Source organism: Alligator mississippiensis, chromosome 1 (assembly GCF_030867095.1).
Source record: "Alligator mississippiensis isolate rAllMis1 chromosome 1, rAllMis1, whole genome shotgun sequence".
Classification (NCBI taxonomy): domain Eukaryota; kingdom Metazoa; phylum Chordata; order Crocodylia; family Alligatoridae; genus Alligator; species Alligator mississippiensis.
The window spans coordinates 120,082,148-120,097,033 of NC_081824.1; the positions used below are offsets into that span (position 1 = coordinate 120,082,148).

A 14,886-nucleotide genomic window follows, 5' to 3' on the forward strand; every position below is an offset into this window, starting at 1 on the left:
TTTTTCCCCTCCCTTCCCACAAGGTGTAAGGAACTTTTACACTAGGCATTGAGCTCTTCAAAGAAAAAAAATGTTTATTAGATATCTAAATATAGAAGATTTATCTATCCAGAGTCAAGACCATGTGGTCTCAGAAATCACAGGCAAATTCCCCTTTAATACTCCTAATGCAGGGAACTCTCCAATCAGAACGTTATCCCATCCCCGATACCTGATGCCAGCTTTTCTAGTAATGTAGGCCAGTGAAGCAAATCCAGAGAGATTGAGTTGGAACTAAGAGGAGCATCCAAGATCTATTTAGTTTGTTGCTGTTCCCTCCCCTTTCCCACCACCGGCACACATACATTTTCCCCTCCTCAGCGCTGGAAATAGGAAAGAATTTATAAAATGCTCATTAGCTGAAAGCAGCCCGGCTGGGTCAAAACTAAGTGGGGGCACTGCTTCCAACTGCACAGCAAGGTGGAAGGATTAAGATGGAGTACCAGGTTAATGAAAGCATGAGGTGGCTCTTAGGCAGCAGCTGGAGAAAATACGGACACGCGGACAGGGGAAATTACAACTGGTTAACCAGCGAACCAGGTGTGACACTTCTGGAGACACAACTGCAGGTCAGTACTTCAGCTTCTCTTTGTGGCATGTTCTTTGGCTTTTTTGTGTGATGGCTTGGTGTGTGGAATACAGCTAATGAATGGATGGTGGGCCAGCATTGTGATTACTCGCTTGGAAACCGCCAAGTAGTAATTGCTTAGTTCCAGAAAGTCACTGCATTTTGTTATCATTTTCTACATTGCCTTTCTCCTTCACTGTAAATATGTTTCCAAGCTTTAAAACCTGAGAAGGCAAACCTGACGGTAGGAAAAGAAGTTTCATTGTTCAAATAGAATTACAAAAGAAGTACATGGCATTCTGCTATTCTTATAGTCCTTTTCCTGGTTTTTACACACACACACATTTTGGATCTAGTCCTTAGAAGCCCTTTTATAGATGTTAGAGACCAGTAGTCAGCAATGAACTCTAAAACAGACAAGGATTACTTTAAAGAGGAGGGAAAGCATGAAGGGAAGAATCTGTGAGATTAGAGAAGCAGTGTGTTTTATTCCTCAGATGTACTGAAAGAGGTCCTAGCTTCAGGATAGATATAAATGCATCCCTGGTGTAAATCCATTGCCTTAAGTGATGTTGATATCAGATCAGAAGTGAGATTGTCTCTGCTACTCCCAAATAAGACATCAAGTATAAAGCACTAATAAAAAATGAGGAAAGCAGATTTTTAGTGTCCCTGTGATTATAACTAATTCCAGATTAAAGTTAAGTAGAACCAGTCCATTACAAAACAATAAATATTGGATGGTATTGTCTTCATGTCAAATTGATTCATTTGAGATTGAATAGAATTGAACAACAATAAAAGCAATCTTTCAAGCAACTGGAAACACATGTGCAGTGCCTCTATTCTAAAAAGAGTTTGAACAATTCTGCAAAGTAATGTTAGTCTTAGTTTTCATCAAAATACTGCTCATTATGCTGCTGTTTTGTATGTATTATGCAGTAGTTATTTTAATATCAAAGAATACTTCCTAAGGGTCAATCCAATTAACATTCAACAATGGATGCTCTGAAACATTTTAAAAAGAAAAATACAATAGGAGATAAATCTAAAGAAATTAGTGTGTTGGTTTTAAGAAAGCTTGAGTTATTAAAATAAATACTACTGACTTTCAATTGCAATGTTTTCCTCATTCACTTCAGCACTTCTGAAATGTTTGATCACCTATTTCACTTTTAAAAAAAGTATAAATATATTCAATTAGCAATCAAACAAAAGGCATTTTTTTAGTTTGAGAATAAATAATGTCTATACAAGACAGGGTGCCTCAACGAATCATTACAACAATAAAATCTCTACAGCAATAAAATAATCACTTCAACGGGAATCAACACCTAGAGCCAAACAAACACCTACAGTAGTGTCCACCCAGTGTCCTCAGCGTCATGGGAAGCACTTTCACATCTTCTCTTATTTGGGTTATCAGTTTTTAAAGCAAGTGCTTTGATAGCTATTGTTGCTATTGTTCTTATTTTAATTTTGTCTAAACAAAAATATCAAACCTGACAATTCGGCTCCTCATTATGGAAATGCCATGCAACTGATCCATTCCTTAGATTTCATTTCTTTACTAATCAACTTGAGTGGCAACCTTAGCTACACTAACAATATCATGCAAGCTATAAGCTGGAAATTCTACAGGCCAGGCATGTCTACATGTATAGTGACTCATACGGACAGGCTTTTATTTCTCTTTTACTTTTATTCCCTTGGTCAACTGTTTGACAACAGACCCTCTCCTCCAACCCCTACTAGGAAAGGAATGAAACCTAGGAAAGGAATGAAGGAAGAGAATAAAAAAAACATGCGAGATCATTTAAAGGACTAAACTTGATGGCCTAGGAAGCCTTTTGCAGTTGTGTGTGTAAATGCACTAATCACTCCACACATGTTTAAAGCTCTATATACACCAGCAGATGTCAAATGGAGGGGGGTGGTGGGGTGTGTGTGTGTGGGGGGGGGGTGTTTAAACAGTCATCTCCCCCTTTCCCTTGGGGACATCTGTATCCATAATTTTTGATTACCAAGGACACTTCTCATGAAGAAGACAGGAGTCATATCAAGAAAATAAATCACTGTCTGGTAGAGAAGTGAGATTTAACTCAATGCAAATTTTGCCTCAAATGTAAGCCGCATTAAATGGCCTGAAATGTGCACTTAAATTTAAAAACAGAAATACATTTATAGTCACATTTTCAACTACATGTTTCACCAGATGGGGATTCAACTAACTCCCCCCTCCTTCATACAGATATATACAATGGCAAAAGATGAGAAAATGAAGGACAATCTAATCCTTCATTTCTCTGAATCAATATTGAAAGAAAAAATATTTGCCACTCCCCTTTTCGGGGCTAAGAGAGAAAATCCTAAATCCTATGAGCTTCACGTTTTAATATTTGTTTTAGAGTCCACAATTTTCATGCTTACATTTTTGCCCCAGAAGACCCACACCTTATTCATGATGCTCACTTCATTAGCAGCTATTCACCATTTTGCTGTGCATTGTTTAGTGTGACCCAAGGCCATACTTACTGAGAGTGTCCACACATGCACTTTAATGTGTAGTAGCTTATTTTACTGAGCATTAAATCATCATGGCAAATAAAGGTGCCAATATGCTAACGCACACTAAAATTAGGCTACTGTACATTAAGGATCACTAAAAAAAGGTGTGCACTCTTGCTACTGCACATCAGGGCAGCCTAAATGCATTTAGTTAGTGCCTCAAATTAGAGGTACTAAATTTAATGCACAGCAGCAAAAGCACATTAATGAATGTGTAGATGTACCCACTGTCTACTGTTTAAACCCTTTTCTGAGGAAAAAGTTATGTTCTGTAGAGGTTTTTTCTATGGTATTCATCACTAGAATAGCTGATGCTTCATAAATTTTTAAAGATTAATTTTTACCACGCCCTTGTGAAATGAAGCAGTATTCTAAGTAGATGGGAAATGTAGGAACAGGGCAATGAAGGTTAAAACAAGTCATTTATTGTGGATGCCCATTTAGAAACTCTAGGTCTTAGGTTTTCAGAATACCTAACATTACAAAGTATTTTATACCTTCAAAAGAAATATCCCAATGCTTTTATTTTTGAGCTCTCTATGCCTGGAAAAACTTTTGCAAATGAGTCCCCCAAAAATAAGGAACAGAGGCAGTTCCAGAATACATTCACACCTCCTTTCTTCCCTCCTTTGATTCTTGCCCCTGCAAAAAAAAACTTTAAAACCAACTGCCTAGGAAGGGCAAGAGCTATTCAGGTAGTTCTGATTCAGCTAACTTTATGGCTTATTATCATCTCCCTGATTCCTGTTAATCTCTCTCCAGGCCACATGTGTAAACAACCATCTCTTCTGGTATGGTCTTGATGTTTTACTACTTGAAATTTTCCTCTTTTCTGCAATTTTGCTGTCTCTTAGCCACTCCTAGTAACATCTTTACTATTTCAAAGTCCTTCAGACCGTCTTTAGCCCTAACTAAAAAACTTAACTCATGTGTAGTAATATTAACCCAGGTGTAGAAAGGACTGACATTGAAGCATTGGAGGTACTGTCAAGGTGCATAAGTAGGCTAGATTTTGTTTTATGAATCTGAATAAGAGACACAAGTTCAACTGTAATGACTATGATTAATGAACCTTCTACTATTTTTGCCTATTTTGTTGATTTTTTTTTAAACTTCATATATACTCTAGCAAATCAGTGCACATTCCAATACTTGCATTTGTTTTTTTGCTTTGTTTTTCAACTGAATGCTAGCCCCCTACCATATTAGTAAAGCTTCTAGTTTCTCTAACTGGAGCAAAATGTGTTGTGTTCTGATGACGTGACACCACCTGCAATTGCCTTTTCTAACCCTAGATCCACCCATGGTGAGGAATACCTGCTAAGCTAAACTTTTTGTAGTCCATCATTAAGCAATTTGTCTTGCATAATATAGGAACTCTTGTCATAGAGGCTGGGGTAGAATCCAGGCATTCAACTTCCCTAATCTTCAGCTTTTCAACTCCTGAAAAATCTTCCTAAAGACAAACTCCTTCACTACAGTATCCTGGTTTATCCCAAGAGCAAATTTATCCTGGAGGAGGCTGGAAGGGATCTTGTAAGGGGGTTTGGAGGGTGGGGATTGTACATGATCATTTAATTACAGAACAGTTCATATGATACATTGGGCCCAAATGTAATTAAGAGTGTTCAATAAAACACCCTGAATTCTGGCTTTTGACTTCGTAGTTTTAAATACCGTGATGCTGCGCAATGGAACATTACACCCACACGGGGTATTAGTAATGTCACAACATTTAGATCTACCTGACTGATCTCTGTCTTCTGAGTCAAATGAGTAACTGGTAGCAGAAGTAGGTAGTCACCCTCTCTTTGGACCAGCACTAGGGGAAAATGGGACACTGCCAGGAAGATGATTCACAAAATATTTTCTTGTGAGACTAGGAAATCTCAGTTTCTATCCCAGAAGGAGGGTATTCTACTTCAGTGAAATTTTTACCAGCCTCTAGTAGGTACTGATTTTTTTCCTATTTCTGTCCGTATCTGAACTTTTCTCCCTCCTGTTCCCCTGCCTCCCTCTGATCCACCTCCTGGAACTGGCCCTCAGGCCTGTCTTGATCACCCCTGTTATAAGTGGCAGAAACACTTTCCATTACAAAACCTGGTTTTCAATTGCTTATTATTTTGACCAACTTCAAATATTTGGGTTGTTATATTTCATTATGGGTATGTGGGTGGGAAAACCTTCAGCCACAATGGCTTAGTCACTTCTGAGAATTAGGTGAGAGGGAATACACACACACACATGCATTACACACTCCTCTGTGCCAGCATTTAAAAAAAAAAGAGAGAAAAAGAACAAAAAATAGTGTGTCCATTCCTCTGTGAAACATTAGAGCCCCCCATGTTTTGGATCAGCGATTTGATAACAGGGGGTGGCCATTGTGTCAAGGGTATGACTTTTGTCACTTGGACAACAATCTACCCAAATCTGGTGTAGTAAATTTGAGCAAATTAGAAACTTTTGGGGAAAAAAAAAAGTCATGGTCATGCTTGCTCAGTATTTTTAGCAGCCAGATTCTTAACAGTGGGCATATTGCATCACAGAGCGCAGTAAGACTTTCCCTACAAATGCAGCGCTGAACTTTGGCAGGCCAAAGTGGGCTCTGTTCTGGCCACTGAACTAAGAGCAGGAAGATTTTTTTTTCTTGTGCCCTCAATACCCACCCCCACCCCATTCTGGACCCAGGCAGTGAGAGGAAGGAAGCTATCTAACTCGAATGCAGAGGGCACAAGGCCTACCAAACAGTGGCACTGGCAGTAGGAATTGGTTGGAGGAGAAAAGTGGGACTAAGAGCTGGGGTGGTATAAGTCAATTGGCAAGAACACTAGGATTGAGCACTCATGGGGTAGATGAAAGAAGAACTGGATGGGAAAGTCAGAGATCTACTGAGGGGACAGAAAGTGGGAAGAGAAGTAGGACTGTGAAGGAAGACTGGAGTTGGGTAGCAATGGGGATGATTAACACAGGCCACAGAATTGAGAGAGGCCACTCACCGGAGATGAGGGTCAGGGATAAAGACAAGTTGAACAAAAGCCACAAGTGGGAGATCTGGTGCTACTTGAACAGACAAACTAGGACTGAAATTTGGGGGAGTGGCTGGAATCGACTCTGAAAGGCTGAAACTGGGATTTGCTGGGCAAAGAGACTGGGATTGGGCAAAGAAGCTCAAAAGAGTGAGAAATTCATTAGAGACTGGTACTAAATAAGGATGGACAGGGATTGGAAAGGCACAGGGCAGATAAAGACAGACTGATCTGGGAGGCAGGGGAGGGATCTGCAGCAGTTGATGCTGCAGCCACTCATTTTCCTGCCAAATTTCCTGGGGAGCCCCATGGACTGAATGATGCAGCCCCACATGCTGCATTGGGCCCGTGGGGCCAGAGGAGTTATAGATCCATGGTGCCCAACAAAATGATACGCCTATGCAAAAAGATAAAGGTACAATGATATCACTTGCCTGTTTAAGTTATCTATCACGGGAAACAGCAGCAGAGAAGACCCAATAGCACAGGCTTTAGTATGTACTGGCAGCCTGAGTACCAATGTAAACTCTCACATAGCAAAGACAAGGCAAGGTAGCACCTTAGACACAAACTGTTTTAGAGAGGCATGAACTCTCTAGCATCTGATGAAGTAGCTGTCACCTATAAAAGCTTATGCCTCTCAGAACCAGTTAGTCTAAAGTCAGGCAGAAGGCAGGGCAGGGCAGGGTGGCTAGCTACCTCTACTAACAGGGCTAACTACCGCTTTCTACTAATAGAGTCATAAAAGAATTTGTATTCTACTTGTTAGCACATGCCTACACCATTGTGCCTTTGTGGCAACTGTGACCTATGCTAGCTACATTAAGCTAGAACAACTGTGCTAAAAAAACCCTTCAATCATATCTTTATTTTGCTGTAGAGCCAGAGTATGAAGGATGCTTCCTCCCTGGCTGTTATCACTGAACTCAGTAGAAGATGTACCACTGACTTTAAAAGTGAGAAGGAGCAGGTCTTTACACAAGTTCTAGTAGTCTTCTAGAACACCGGCTATCCTCCTTCAACCTAAGTGATAATTACTGGTACCTATGTTATTTTTAGCATATTGTCTTTCCACCCTTTCTAAATCATAATCATCAGTGCTTCAGAACTTTCACCTTCCTTTTGTAACAAAAGATTCAACAATTCATGTTTAGTATTAAAACCACATACAAGCAAAGAAACATGGCACATTATAACCTGCCCAGCAGCTGATAACCCCAGGTAACCTCTCCATATTTTCCCAGCTGCATTTTATCACTTGTCAACACTCCCCTCTTTTTTCCCCTCCTTCCCCCGCATCTTACACCTATTAACTCCTATCCCCTCTGACCCCCCCCTGCCATGAATTTGCGTTTTCACAGACCTGCATTTTGCTTATTGGCTTAAGCTTCTGTTCAGACCCTAGAGAGCAGACAAAGACCAGCAAATTCTCCCTAGGCCTGAGGAAGGGCTCCTGTGCCTGGAAGCTTGAAAAGAACAATTTTTTCCAACTATTCAATTGGTCTAATAAAAGACATCCCATCTACCCAAATAACCTTGCCAGAAAAGAAACACAGCATTTGTTAGTTTAAATATACTAAATTAACTAGGTCAAAACAGAATCTTGCATTGGCTAATAACAAGTAAAATTAGATTCGTTAAAAATCTATTTGCACAGCTGACACTTGCAGTCACTTTGGCAATTCAAATTAGATTACTAAATGTCATCACCCAGTTTTCATATGTTAGGACAATGAAGGCTAACCTTTTTGCCAGGTATGCCACAAATTTGCCCCACTCCCTTTCTCAAGTGCTGCTCCAATCCTCTTTCCTTGCATCTGCTGCTCTGCTTTCTTCACTGTGCTCTCTGCCCAATTTGCTGCTTTGCTTTCTGCTTCTTGTCCTATCTGTCACTGTACTGCCTGTCCCATTCCTCACCCACCACCATCTGTTGTGCATCACACACAGAGGCTACCAATGACACTTGTGACACCTGTGCCCCCCGTGATTGGGACAATGCTGTAGCTTTCATTTACAGCTGCTACAGGACAATATCCTAACCCAACTGGACAGCTGTTTTCCTAAAAAAATATTATTATTATTAAATATTCTAGCACATTTGGGGGGACGGGGTTTAAGGAAAACCTAACACACACAACCCAAGTGTTATTCTTAAAAGCTACCCAAATAGTATAACTTTAAGAAGACAAGAATAATACTTTCCAAGAAAGATGCCCAGCTCTAAAATGCTTATGGAAATACTACTAACACATGGGGTCTTGTTGGTGATTGGCAATCTTTCTAAATAGACATAATGCACTATTTTACATTAGTTTTCCAGCTGCTGACATGTTGTGGGTATTTGAAAAGGTGCAAATAAAAGTAACATGTAAATATATTCAAATATTCTAAAGTTTTTAGACAATTGCTTCATACTGAATGGGTGCACGTGCATTGCATGTGCATTAATTCAACTGAAAAATACTCTGACTCAAATTAAGTAAACTAATTCTGACATTTAAGTGCAACAATTTACTGTGCTGCCACTTGTATCTCATGGGACTATCCAGCAGCACAGTAAATTAGTCTACTGCGCCCTAATTGGCATGACGGTGAGGCTTTACTGCACAGCAAATTAGTCTGCTGCACAGTAAAGCATCTCATATAGATGTACCCAATAATACCTACTGCTAGACATGCACCGATACATCGGTCTGATATCGGATCGGTACTGATATAAAGAAAATTGGTTGTATTGGAAAATCAGCCAGATGCAGCTGATAATTTGTCTGATAAATGCCAGTGTGTGTGCACAGCCACAGCACAGCACTCAGGTAACAAGGAGCACAGCCTGGCAGCATGGAGAGCTGCCTCCAGCTGGTAAGTCCATTGTGGTGGAAGAGGAAGAGGAAGGAAAGGGGCATGGGGTGGTAGATCAACACCCTCCGCCCCACAGTGCGGGAGTGGGCAGGGGCAGGCACTGCCCAGCCAGGGCGAGGCAGGACGTCATGGGCTGGAAGCACGGTTCATCTGAGGGGGTCGGCTCCTGCAACTGCCCACACCCTGGGAGGTGGGGGGGGGCATGTTCCCCCCGGATTTGTGTGGTGTGAGCAGGCAGGCTGCAGCTGTAGCCTGGAGCTGGGCTCTTCTCGCTGGGAACTGTGCTCAGAGCAGGGACTATGGAGGGGGCTACAGCCACACCAAATTTCACCATAGCTCCCTCCCAATGCCACCGTGTGTCCAGTGCAGCCCTGGCTCTTCCCAGCACACGTGGGGAGGCAGGGGCTGAGGCAGGAAGAGCTAAGGCTGTGCCGGGCGCACAGCAGCAGTGGTGCTGGGAGGGAGCTATGGCAAAATTTGGGATTGCTGCAGCCGCCTCCATAGCCCCTACTTTGAGCCCAGCCCCCAGCGAGAAGAGCCTGGCTCCAGCCCACAGCTGCTACCCACCTGCTCACCCCACGCGGATCCAAGGGGCACACGCTCCCCTGCCCACACCCTGCCAGGGTGTGCACAGTGGTGGGAGCCACCTCCCGCCCCCACAAGCCATGTCCGTACTCCCCTCTACCCTGCCCTGGCTTGGCAGCACCTGCCCCTGCCCCGTCCCTCACGGTGGTGGGGGTTGATCTGCCCCCTTCCCCTTCTACCACAATGGATTTACCAGCTGGAGGCAGCTCTCCATGCTATATCGGAAATTGGTTTGGTATCAGCCAATACGTCTCCTTAAAAATTGGATATCAGCCCCAAAAATCTGTATCGGTGCACCCCTACCTATTGCCTCTATTGAAGTCAGAGCTGAACCACACTTTCACAGCTATGCTGCTGCCTGGTTTTCTTTCTTTCAATACCAAGGCCAGAAATGAAGTTGTACTGTCCACAACCTCTTAATTAAAAAAAAGAAAAAGGATCACTAAATATGAGGTGATTTTGTGGTGCTCTCTCTCTGTGCATAGCAAATTGCACAGCCATAAGCCTCAAGCCATAGTCCACTGAAATAACAGAAGAAATGCCTTCAGTGGGTTTTGGCTAAGGTACTTTAAGAGGCAAATGTTGCTGGTGGGAACAAAAATTCAAATTTTTACTCTTTTCATGCTTTGTATATATTGATAATATTTAATGCATGTAAAAACAAATACTAACATGATATGCGGGGGAGGGCTGGTCATGGTAGATAACCAATCAAATGTGAGCTGTGTGATCCTATATACAAAAGGCTAATATGATCCTTGAATTTAACTGGATTCATATAGAGTAGGGAAGCAATACAATTTGTTTGTTCCTGGAATACTATCTCCACACTTAAAAATAAATAAAAAATGAACTACCAGGACCAAGAGCTGAGAAATCTGTATTATAAGACTCTTAAAGAAACTTGATCCATTTAGTTTATCTATGAGAAGGATGAGAGGTATCTTTATTACAGTCCTCCAACTGCTTATATGGAAAAGAGATTTCTGATAGCAGATGGCCCTTTAATCTAACAGAAAAAGGCACAACAAAACCGAATGGCTGGAAACTCAGAGTAGAAATGAAATACATTACTTCACTTATTAAGAACATGAACTGTTTTCTTAATGTCTTACACATCATGAGCTTGATGTCAACGTTTCTGGGAGAAGTTATTTGAACTGGACTAAGCAGGAGGTGACAATAATGTTTTTAAAAAAGAACCATCTTTGGTTTCAAAATCATTGAATCACTGGATACTTTCATAGGCCATCAAGAGTTTTTCCATCCACTGCCAGATATTTTTTTTGAAGAGGCAGATATTTAGATTTCACTTATTACAGAGCCCAGGTGGCTAGCAGAACAAGCTTTGACAGGGCCCAAAACTTTTGAAAGTTCTTCTGCCCTGGTTCAAAATAGCCTGGATTTATTCCTGTTCAGCACCCTCCAGCCCTGCTCCCATCATCTCTCCCCTTTTTTTTAGCACTGGCCTTTAAGAGGAGTTAAGTAAATTGATGTGCTGGAATTGGGGCTCTGCTCAGATACACACTCATGTTAGCTTTTTTAGTAACAGTATCATGCTGCGAGCTCATCTTTGATTATCTATCATACCTCCCCCCAACTAAGTTTTATTAGCATTAATTATAAATGTATTATAATAAAAAAGAACAAGTAAGAAGAGAGTCAAATTGAATTTTAATTCCCTATCAGCAAAACTGAGCTTCCTATTTTTGATATGTTAGGTATTTATAATAAAGGAGGAGTTTAATAAAAGCTTGAGCTAGCTGAAATGTATATGATATTGTTATCTTCAATAAATGATAGAGTTTTATGACTGTAACTAGAAAGAAAATAAACATTAGGCAAATTGGGGTGGGGTGGGGTACCATTCCCCTGGGAGTTCTGTGTTTCTATCTCTAGTCAGGTTATCACAGGGTTGATGGAGGGCTCCTTAATATTGCTTTCTTCTTTTATAAACTGGATTTGTGCAAGCTGGTGTTAAATTCAGTGTTAGATTAAAAAACAAAAAATGAGAACTAAAACTAATAAAAGTACCAACAAAAATATGAAGTCTAATACAGTAGCCCCACCCCGGCCACCCCTTATACTGTGAGCCTTATAAATAGAGACCTACCTAAGTCATGGCAAGACAAAGGCTTTTTGTAGCCTGCTCACAGTGAGCAAAGCCTATTTTACAGACTTTTCACAGCAGCCTCACCCCTCATCACTGATTGGTAGATGGTGCCTTCACTCAGTCTACATCACTAACAATTTTTTTTTTGGTTGATTTCATGGGACATGACAGCCAATGCCAGATTTCCTGGTGGTCACAGCTATCATGGACAATGCAGTTTTTCATCGTTTCTCCAAAATTCATGAAACCGTGATTTAGCTAAGTCCCTACTAATAAACATACTTCTCCTTTCAATAACTCAAATCTTCTAGTCCCTGCTTGCTAAAATGAGACACGTTTCATGACCAGTAGGAAGACTTCTGCAAACCACTCAACTATGAACTGCAGTTTGAGAACCACTGACACAGTTTCTATTTATCAAATCATTTGACCAGACATATGGTAAATAAAAGAACGGGTACACATATCCAGTAGGTAGATCATTGTGTTAAAAAAAGTGAGAGATTTAAGGATCCTAAAAGACTGATCATTTTTACTTCTTTGTTTTGTTTTTAAAATTTCAGAGCAGACGTCAAATAAGCTCAACCAAAGATGACATAGAGCCATTCTTATGCATCATTCTGCCTGCCACCATGATGCTCTTCCTGGCATTCCTGCTGCTTTTTCTATACCGCCGGTGCCAGCGACCCAGCCCCCAGAGGCAGATCTTCAGTATTGACCTCCCAGAGCCCTTGCCCGAGCGTGACGTGTCAGATTTCCTTTCAGTGCTTCCCTGGAACAATGAGCAGAACTTCCATTACTCCACCCTGCTCCCAGAAGCCTCTTCCCTCACGCTGTGCTTGCCTCCATCATATGAGGAGGCTACCATGAAAACCTCTATAGGAGAGGCTCGGAGTGACCACTCTCAGGATCCGGTGCCTCCTTACGAAGAGAGCATGCACTGTTCAAATAGTACAGCAACTCTACAAGAAAACACCCATGGATGAAGCTTACAACCCACTAAAGGCACAAATGTGGGATGGTTGGTAATTTGGCAAGAGAGTTTCCAAACGAACAAACACCACCAGAAATTAGAGGACAATGATGCTTGGGTTGATACGGCATTACTTTCATCAAAACATTTCAAGATGCAACATATCTATCCTCCATTCATAGCAGCAACCACATAATAGAACACCAAGTTGATACAGGCTGGTAAAATATCTGGATATAAACTAAATGATGTACCTCAAAAACGGAACTAAACTGAAGGACATTCACTTGGGTTAAAGAGTCAAGTCTGGGACACGAGGTTTGTCAGACAGGCCAAATGTGCTATATATTTGCCAACTGAAGAAAGGGCTTTTATTGCATAAATGTATTTCATTCTGTGCTTTTTTCTTCTTTTTAATGGAATTGCTGGTCTTTCCATTAATGTAATTTGGATGTGTATTAACATAAATACAGCATTCTGCAAGTGCTCTAGCAATGGTTGTAGCTCTCAGGAAAGTAAACAAGAAGCAAGACCTATAAAGTATCAGTAAATCAATCACCACGAGCCTCAAGAGCTGGCCAGAAGTTGAAGTCTGGCTTTCATTGCAACAATACCAGAGTTTATGTAACAAGCACAAGAGGCTACAGAAAACTCAGCTATTCTGAGTTAAGAAAAAAAGTCAGGCATCAATATAACTAGAGACACAGCAGGATATTCATGCAACTGCCACTCTAAGTTGTATGGGACTTACGGTTATACTTTGCTGTCTTATTTAAAATTTAAGAATATTAAACCTTGTAATCTTCAGTGCTGACATGAGATGCAGCACATAGAGATCCAACTTTTCTAAATGAATAAATAAATAAATAAAGATTGAAGGAAAAAAAAGTCAGTGCTGGATACCTCTGTGTTGTTTGAAACACAATTTCCACTATAAAAACTGAATGTTACCAAAACAAGGATACGCGTGTCCACATGGTTTAAATTCCTGAGTATGTCTGCATATGCCTGTGTTTTGAGTAGTGCTATGTATTAATTTTCTATGGCTTCTGGCACATGTTATGCTTAAGATACAATTAACCAGTTGTTACCCGACAACACACCAATGTAATCAACAGCATGATAAAACAAGGAATAAGTCACAAAGTTATTACCAGGGATCCAGGTTTTCCATTTGCCACAGAAAAATGCAGATTTTCTCCTTTAAAGGCGAAAACCCTGGAAAACCACAGGGTTTGCTCTGCAGGCTGGCAGAGTCCAGCCTTGAGGGGGCTGCCTGGGGCTGGGGGGAGTGGGAAGAGCGTGATCAGTCCAGGGAACCTGGTTTTCCCTGATTAAAAAAAAAAGGCAAATTTTCTGATAAAAAATGCAAAATCCATGATTAAAGTGAAAGCCTCCCTCCCCATCTGCCTCAGTCCACCTGGCCCTGCTGGTGCCCCTCACATCCCCCCACAGCCCTACTGGTGCCCCTCACCCCACACCCACAACTCCTGCTCCCACAAGCCCTGCCAGAGGAGGCTCCTAGCTGCCAGGGCTGTGGAGCCAGGGACCCAGGTCCAGAGCCCCCTGCCCCTGGCAAGATGTGGCAGCTGCTGAAGCAGAGCAGAGTCCGGCTCCCCCCCAGCTGCCTGCCTGCTGCGGGCTTGGGCGGGGTGGAGGTGCTCCCTTTCATGGTGTGCACTCCCAGGGGGCAGGGGGACTCGTGTCCCCGACATCTGTGCGGGGCGGGGGCTGTGCACTGCCTGCTCCCACCCTGTGCATCTCCACAGCCCAGCATGTGTGACCCAGCACTGCAAAGAACAGCAGAGCTGTGCAAAACTGCAAAATCCATGGGTTTCTCTGGTAAAATGATCTGGTTTGTCTCCAGTAAAATAAAATACACAGTTTACTCTATTTTTCCATAGAAAACAGAAAACTCAGATCCCTGGCTATCACAGGCAGGGGGGACCACATGCATGTGGCAGCCACACAGCTTGGTGGAGTACCAGCTCCCGACAGGTAAGTCTATAGGGGTATGGTCATAGACAACATATGGGGGGCAAGGAAAGTATAGGTGACATGGGGGGGGGCATAAGCAACAGGTCAGAGGGGGCACATGACCCCCTAGATTTCTGCATGCACCATGGGCATGGGGCTCAGAAGGCAGGACCTGGCA

General features: G+C 41.9%; 1 protein-coding gene across 1 annotated transcript; it reads left to right on the top strand.

Annotated features, from left to right (window-relative positions):
• Window positions 1-292: 292 nt before the first annotated feature.
• On the top strand, window positions 293-13,565 carry SMIM28 (small integral membrane protein 28). The gene is made up of 2 exons (XM_059726038.1): window positions 293-608; window positions 12,322-13,565. Exons 1-2 carry the CDS (start codon window positions 474-476, stop codon window positions 12,742-12,744), a joined length of 558 nt encoding a protein of 185 aa, XP_059582021.1. The 5' UTR covers window positions 293-473; the 3' UTR covers window positions 12,745-13,565.
• Window positions 13,566-14,886: the final 1,321 nt, after the last annotated feature.